The sequence below is a fragment of the Patiria miniata genome, unplaced genomic scaffold, assembly GCF_015706575.1.
Source record: "Patiria miniata isolate m_02_andy unplaced genomic scaffold, ASM1570657v1 HiC_scaffold_1, whole genome shotgun sequence".
NCBI classification, from domain to species: domain Eukaryota; kingdom Metazoa; phylum Echinodermata; class Asteroidea; order Valvatida; family Asterinidae; genus Patiria; species Patiria miniata.
This window is the reverse complement of record NW_024037047.1, coordinates 18,178,015-18,185,814: the sequence shown is the minus strand read 5'-3', so window position 1 is coordinate 18,185,814 and position 7,800 is coordinate 18,178,015. Positions and strand designations below refer to the sequence as shown.

At 42.8% G+C, this 7,800-nt stretch overlaps 1 protein-coding gene across 1 annotated transcript; it reads left to right on the top strand.

The window, feature by feature from the left end:
• The first annotated feature begins 328 nt into the window (after positions 1–328).
• LOC119731269 (EGF-like repeat and discoidin I-like domain-containing protein 3) lies at positions 329–7,355 on the top strand. The gene is made up of 5 exons (XM_038204402.1): positions 329–389; positions 3,562–3,711; positions 5,917–6,055; positions 6,426–6,597; positions 7,209–7,355. Exons 1-5 carry the CDS (start codon positions 329–331, stop codon positions 7,353–7,355), a joined length of 669 nt encoding a protein of 222 aa, XP_038060330.1.
• The last annotated feature ends 445 nt before the right edge of the window (positions 7,356–7,800 follow it).

Here is a 7,800-nt window from a genome sequence, read left to right as displayed (position 1 = left end):
AAGTACCTGCCTTGTACCGACGAGTGGTGAGGAAACGATCGGTGGACCAATCAGTGCATCGGTGGCTCCGTCGTATGATGCGGCGCCGTGAAAGAGTGGTTGCTCCAGTGCTCTGCTGTGGGGTGACGGTGTGGGCGTGGAAGCCTCGGCCTGATACCCTGTGGTTGTCCACTGCAACGAGCCGGTCGCTGGCGGGAGGATCCCCGGTAGCGACAGGAATGAGTGCTCCGGGTCAAAAGCTACACGGGGAACTTCATGCGGGATGTCAACTACAAAACTTGACATGTCACCTTGCGGGGCAGGGAAAATGGGGGAATTGTATGGAACTATGGTGTCGGGAGGGAAACGGATGGAGGGGGCATGGAAGGACGAGTGGAAGGGTGCATCGGGTAGGTGTCTGACATGTCGGTGGATCAAACAGGGAATCGTAACTACGAGAAAATGGACTCGAAGCAGACTCACCGCTGCCACCAATGTAGCGTTTTTGGGGGTTCAATTTTATTCAGTGGACAGACAGAATAGACACAAATGACACCAATATTCCGGTTTCTTAACTTCTAATTCTTTCCTCCAAACATCCAAACAATGAACACACGATATCAGTATTACTTGTGATTTACCTTTATCTGAACTATACTGGTAATCGCAACGTGGAGCCTGGGGTGTGTAAATACTGTGACGGAATAGGAATTAATGTCACCAAATGTATGTTTTAAATACTCTAGACCACTGTGAGTCACCCACACTTTGCATATAATCCTTGTTTCTGATTGGTCAATTGAGTTTATGCGCTGTTGTATGGCAAAGAGAAGTTGTGCACTAGCTTATGGGGCTCAAAGGCTATAAAAGGGGCTGCAGGGCTAGAATTTAGTCAGTTGATTGCTTGATTCTCTTATGATTAGAATAATTGTTAAGGCTCTTGATTATGTGGAATGACATGACGGATGATGATGATTAAAGGCATGACCACCGTACTTGATTACTGTTTCTGTTCACCAATTACTAGTCTGTCTTAGGGTATAGGGTCTACTTAGGACTTAGTCCAGGGCAAAGTCCCAAGGGAGATAAGTTGCTCCACCCAAATTCCGACTCCGCCGACTCCGCCCACATTCCGACTCCGCCTATTCCGCCCCATTCCGACTCCATCCACATTCCGACTCCACCCACTTCCTACGACTCCACATTCCAATTCCTGGTTCCCACTCCCATTCCACTGCCCTGACTACTACTGGCTGATCCGGTCAACCGAAAAGCGGGGATAGCCTGGTGCTGTGGCCCACCACTGCAGGGATAGGACACCATCGGGACGGCACGCTACCAACCAAACCAGCCTGACGCAAGAGAGCTGGCACCACACGTCACAATATGGAGCTGGCCTTTCAGAACAACCTTCACAACCAAGATCTGTACAGCAACTAACCGCGCGCGCGCACGCACGCACTTTTCGCGCAAATTTCACGCTGACTTGCGCTGACCCCAACTTCCACTAAAAGTTATCAGCACCACCTATACTGGATTCTGCAAACTCTACAATACTCTCTAAATGCAAAATAGTGAAAACTTCACTCTCTCGTCCGAGTGTTAACGCATTAACTTTTTTTTGTTATTCGATGACCACTCTTTTTTGAGTGAGCAAAGTTAACCGACTGAACCAGTCATTCTTCGTGTCACTCTCCCGCGGCCAGAACATTTGACGCAAAACAAATTTCACTCTTTTGCGAGTGTGTTATATTCCCGCTATATCTACCACTCGACTTTTGGAGCGACATTTTACCGAAAACAGCCAATCACTAACCAGATGTTTTTTTTTTTAGATTGGTCCAATCGTGTGTGTCCAAACGTACTTTACATACATACCGCGCGCGCGTAATGCATACACTGAATAAAGTCATTGTTATAGTGCATACACGTACACGTATGTTGCGTTGAAGGGACACTGGGACTTGGAACAGCACTTGAACGAGATGATGTTAATCGGAGATAACATTTAAAAATAGGATAGAATCATCCACACAACTATCCTCTAAAAACTGGGCGTTTTTGTGTTGTTCCTGTATTTTGCGTGCGAGAACGAATTTTGGACACACAACTTGTATATATCGTACACTGAGAACGACACGAAAAACGTATTTGTACTCCGTCGTGTCCGATGTAAACAAGTGGTTTTTTTCGTCTTTTCTCTGGAATGGTAAGACATTAAGTTGGTTTTCTTTAAACCAGATGATTGAAATAGGCTGAGTAAACAATCCAAAACATGACATTTTCGGGGATTTCAGGACCTACATTACCGGCACACTCTCGCAAAAAGTGATTCGGCCAGCTTTCTCTGATGGGCTTTTAAAAAAGAACTTCTGCATATGGGGAAGACACTTTGGAAACATCCAATCAGTTTGGATATTATGTTTCATACATTTCTGAATAAGAGCACATTTTTAAACAGTATTTAATTACTATTTTTTTTCCCGGTGTGTGTGTGGGGAGGGGATGGGGGGGGGGGGGCTGGACAGAAGATATATCAGAATGGCTCAATAAGACCGACAACGGGCGCAATAATTTTGATTAGGCTTTCAAAAATTTCTACGCGAGTCGTTTGCATGCATAAAAAGTGACCCCACATTTTTTTTGTAAAAAACGAGACCGTCTAGTTTAAAAATCGGTGGAATCGCGCGAATATAGCCCAGGATCATCTCCCTAGCTTTTGGGCTATTATCTAAGAGCAGATTTGATAAAATTAAGGTCCAACAATGGGTCCTATTAGCACGAGAAAATATAGGGATGGCATTGGTAAATTTGGCAGTATGCAGGCTTAGCAATTACCGGCACACTCTCGCAAAAAGTGGTTCGGCCAGCTTTCTATACGAAACCTCATTGGCTCGGGGTTTTGTGCGTAAAACTTATTAGTCAGCCGATCACGCTCAACTGACTTCGGCAAAACCGCAAGTCTAATCATAAAGAATGAGTTATCCAGACCATTTTTTTCCAAGAGTGTGTTTCTAATGTTGTGCCCCTTTAAAGCGTACTGTAAGGCCGGATATCGGGGGTCCACTCACAAGTCCAACGCCTCATAGGTCCGACACCTCATTGAAGTCTGAAATTCCGGACTTATGAGGCGTCGGACTTATGAAGTGTCGGACCTAAGAGGCGGATTTAGGCTATTAGTCTAGCTTTACTGGTCTTCATGCATGTGGTGCTCCGATGGACTTTTACACAATACACGGTATGTTGTACATGTACCGAATGCATACTGTACCAGTGCGGTATGGGTAAAGGGTTTACGAATTGGAACACATGCACAAATTTGAATTGGTAAGTCAAATAAGCTATGTTCTATCTTTTTAATTGCAAAAAAAGAAGAAGTGAATCTCGAACTTTAAAAACATCAAACGTTTTGAATGGCCTCTAATGCAGTAGTCTTACACCTGAAACATACATTGTTTCCTTCTGATTGTCGTATAGTTGTAAAAATACCAAGTTGATATTTTATTAGCCACATTGTTTTATAGAGTGACCATCATGGCATTGTTGGCTTGCAGCTATGTTTTGATTTAACTAATTCCAAAGTGCTGTTGGTTGGTGTGGAGAGCCAGCAGAGGGTGTGTTACTCCGGTCCCCCACCGGAACCGGATCCTGATCATCCGGATGACTGGATGAAGCAAGTCATGCAAGAGATACGGAAGCGTTGCCCGGGAAGGAGGCAACCCACCCCAGCTGGTAAGTCGTCCTACGATCACCCATATCTTAGGTATGACAAACAAGCATGCGGATATATTCTATCACAGGTTTGTGTTGTATTGAGATCGAACTTTTTTGTTTACCGAATATCAAGGTCCATCGAAGGCTGCAAATGACGTTAAACGACTGCTAAAATGAGATATGTTTCCTGTTTGCTTGTTTGCTTCAACAATGTTACACGACTCTTTCAATTCGAACAAAACATTTAGGTGTTTTCGTGCAACTCCCTAGACTTGGTGCCAAGTCGGTAGTTGTTTTGAGTACGGTAACCGGTTACTGGCTCCACGCACGCAAACTATCTCTGCAATGCGCGCAGTCTGGTTCCCAGACCAAATGATGCTGACTATTTCTGATAAATTACCGACTTGGAGAAAACGTTTTCAATTTTGTACACAACATATGGGAGTATTTTGATTTTGATATTTTGCGAATTCTATGGAAGCACTCTGATTGGTTCAGATTCCAGAGTGTATTCTAGGCCGGCACGGAAAATCATTCTCATTCCTTCGAGGGTTTGTACTTTGTGTTGTGTAACATCACAAAACTCATTAAAGGGCATACACGACTCAAATAAATCAAGTTTATCACAATGATACATTTCTTTTCTATACACAATGGAGCAAGCTGAGTGTATTGGTCGTTAAAACGTCGCCAGAATTGCAAACATGTCCCTGACGTATTGAGAAGAACTCCACATCTAACGAAATGAATCAATGAGACCTCATTTGCATAGCGGTGCGCGATTGGATCTCACCGGAAAAATTCACTGCATATGTATTGCACTGCTTGCATATATGAATAACGTTGCTAGAACGTAATCGTCAAGTCGTTAGATTTGTCGCAACCCCGCCGATTGGGTACTAGTCGTATACCAGCCGCGCCGATGGAGCTCGACTGAAGGTCAAGGACAAAATACGGGTTTCTAACGACTTGTCATCAAGTCTAGCAACTCCCCAGAGTAAATTCAAAAAAAAAAAGATTAAAAAATCCTTTGTTGCATGGTCATGCACATTGAATTTTTCTCCCAAATTCAAAATGTTTCTCACTGCCGAATTCGAGGGAAGGGGAGGCTTTTTTATATTTGCAATAACGAGGCCCTACAATCAATCTAAAACCTACCCCAGCTGGTAAGGGGAAACCTACCCCAGCCGATACGGAGAAATCTACCTCAGCTGGTACGGAGAAACCTACCCCAGCTGGTGCGGAGAAACCTACTTCGGCTGGTACGAAGAAACCCACTTTATCTGACTCGTGGAAACATACCTAACTTTAAGTCGTCTTAACCCTGCGCAGCGTTTACACAAAATGTTTATCAGAACTGGCCAACGGTGGCCCTTTGGGCCACAGGTACTTCCCCGCACTACGCAAGACCCTATTCATGTCAAAACAACAAAAAGCCACATGCCAGACAGTGTCCAGGCAGTTGCCAGACAGTGCACTTAAAAGATAATTGACTGGCGGCTGTGGTTTGCGGCTATGAAGGGAGATGGCTGTGTCAAGTTACAGGTGTTTGTATATGTTTCAATGAGACTTGGCAGGATGCCTGGTCGAAAGTTTGTTGACACGGCTTGGGTGAAGCCCTGGCTGCAAAGTTCATTGAACCATCTGATGTGGCATGGGTTGAATGAGGGTTAGATGGAAGGTGACCGTCATTGGCCCTCATTTTTTTTCACCAAAAAATTCGGTCACCTGCGTACCCAAGGTACGGAGGTCAATCTACGCAGGGTTAAGATATCCCAAAGCGTAGGTTTGACAAATAAGCATATGGATCTGTTCTATTACAAGGTTATTGCATTGAGTTTGAACATTTAATTTTTTTTTTATCCGTTAATCAAGTTTCATCGAAAGCTGCTTACCCAACTTCTCCCAATTGAAAGAAAATCCCTTCAGGTGTTTTTGTGCACCCCCCCCCCCCAGAGTAAACCCAACAAAGATGAACGGAAAATCCATTGGTGTATTGTCATGCTCATTGTATTTTCTCCCAATTTTCAAAATGTTTCTGACCGCCAAATTCGAGGGGGGGGGGCTTTTTCTTATTTGCAATAACGAGGCCCTACTATCAATCTAATGTTTGTAAGGTAAAATTTGCAGTTACGATCAAATTATCATTCTCTCAATATCACTGTTTTTTTTTAAACTATGAATATGAATAAATATTTCATTTGCTTACTCATTTGTTGCCAGCAGAGTGTTCCAGTCCGCAACCCCTTGGTATGGAGGACGGGACAATCCAAGGTGATCGCATCACGGCGTCCGGTAGTTACACCTGTTGCCGTGCTTATTATGGACGCCTCAACCATGACAACGGATGGGCAACCTCGAGGTAGGTATCGAAGGGAAATACTACACCTGACACTTCACTCTCATATTCACTCTGTATCATTACAATGCCACAAAACCCTCCTGAATGTGTTTAATTAATGAACATCTAATTGCCTCAGTGGGGTTTTGTTCCTGTACGTTTTGTTTTATTTTGTTTGGCAATGCTTTTCTTTTTTGCAATGGTTCTCCTTTCCATAATATAAAAAAAGTTATCATCCCCGGCCAAAGCCCAACCCGGACTCATGCGCATTTGAATTGCACAATGTAACAAGCTTCAATAATAATATTTGATTTTCAAATCCATTCCACAAGCGGATTTGCGGAGTATTGTTATTTCATTGTTCCTCATCCTCTCTTCACTATGTGTACAGTGGCGACGCCAATCCCTGGATCGAGGTGGACCTCGTCCAGAGTACAGTGGTGACTGGGGTCACCACACAAGGCGACGGCATCGATTCGTATGTGACAGCGTACAAGGTGGCGTATAAGAAGCAGCCCTCATCCGACCGTGAACACGTGACGGATGGAAAAGGAAACATCAAGGTAAACATCAATCTTTACTAAGTCTTGCTGTAAGCTACATTTAACTTCGTTTGGGCTTTTGTTTGGGCTTTTATTGCAATATGATAACTTCATTATTTACGACTTTGTACGGTTTCATGCTCATGCAACCATTTAGCCATTCTGAAATCGCGTCTGATTATACCGCGTGTGAACAAAAAAGCATGTCCTGCTTTTGATTGGTTTTATCAGCTATTTTAAAAGATTTTTCATTCAAATTCACCAACTTTATCATTCAATTTCGTCCACGAAAAATTTCACACGCTTAAACAAAACCAATTTAGTCCAAGTTAGTCCAGATTTTGGCCCCAAAATAGCAAAACGCTCTGAAGCTGAAACAGAAACTTATGTTTATAATGTCTATAATAAGTCATTATGTCTATAACATGGCTGAGAATGATCAGAAAAGTGAGTGCCCACCCAAGACAAGCAGTTTACTTTATATAGTTATTACGGTTTGTTGAAATTCTGTTTCGAAGGAAGACCCCGTCAGCTAAGAATGCCCACTTTTTTTGTAGTTTTGGTCCTAGACTTTACTACAAGTAGGCTATTTTTATACAAATCTTCGTTTATTGCGTTGGGATTCATTTCAGGTGTTCATCGGTAACACCGATATCGACACCCCGGTCACTAACCTGTTTGATGAGAGTGTGGTCGCCACGGTAGTACGCATTGAGCCTACTGGATCGTATTTTTATCCCGCTCTGCGATTGGAGCTGCTTGGATGTCGTCGTGGTTAATTCAGCTGAAGCATTCAGGTGATTCTCTCCGATAACGCTGACAAAATTTCACTCTATATAAAAGTAAATGCGACGGTAGATAATATTAAGGTTGATAATAAATACCATGCTTTGTAGGAGGAATATTTACACAAAGTAAGGATACACTGAATATTTAGAATAACCACTACGGACTCTTATGAGTTGTTTTGTCTTTAGCTTAAGAAGTAGCTCCCGGAAAAACAATATAGGTTTTACCGGCTATTTTAAAACGTTTGTCATTCGAATTTACTGTTTGTAATATTTAAATTGGTTAATCAACATCGATTAAGTTTAATTTCGTTTAATTCTATGTTTAATTTTGTCTTTTGTCAGACAATTTCAAATTCAGTTCAAGCAAATTGAAACAATAAGCACACACTTTTTTCTCGGGTTATTCAATTTTGTCTCATCTACGCCGAAGACG

Bases quoted from the DNA above. Each gene is read 5' to 3' on its own strand.
- LOC119731269 (XM_038204402.1), top strand. From the start codon at position 329: ATGGTGTCGGGAGGGAAACGGATGGAGGGGGCATGGAAGGACGAGTGG. The intron at 390-3,561 runs GTAGGTGTCTGA...CTAATTCCAAAG, and splicing joins CGAGTGGAAGGGTGCATCGG to TGCTGTTGGTTGGTGTGGAG. The intron at 6,598-7,208 runs GTAAACATCAAT...GATTCATTTCAG, and splicing joins ATGGAAAAGGAAACATCAAG to GTGTTCATCGGTAACACCGA.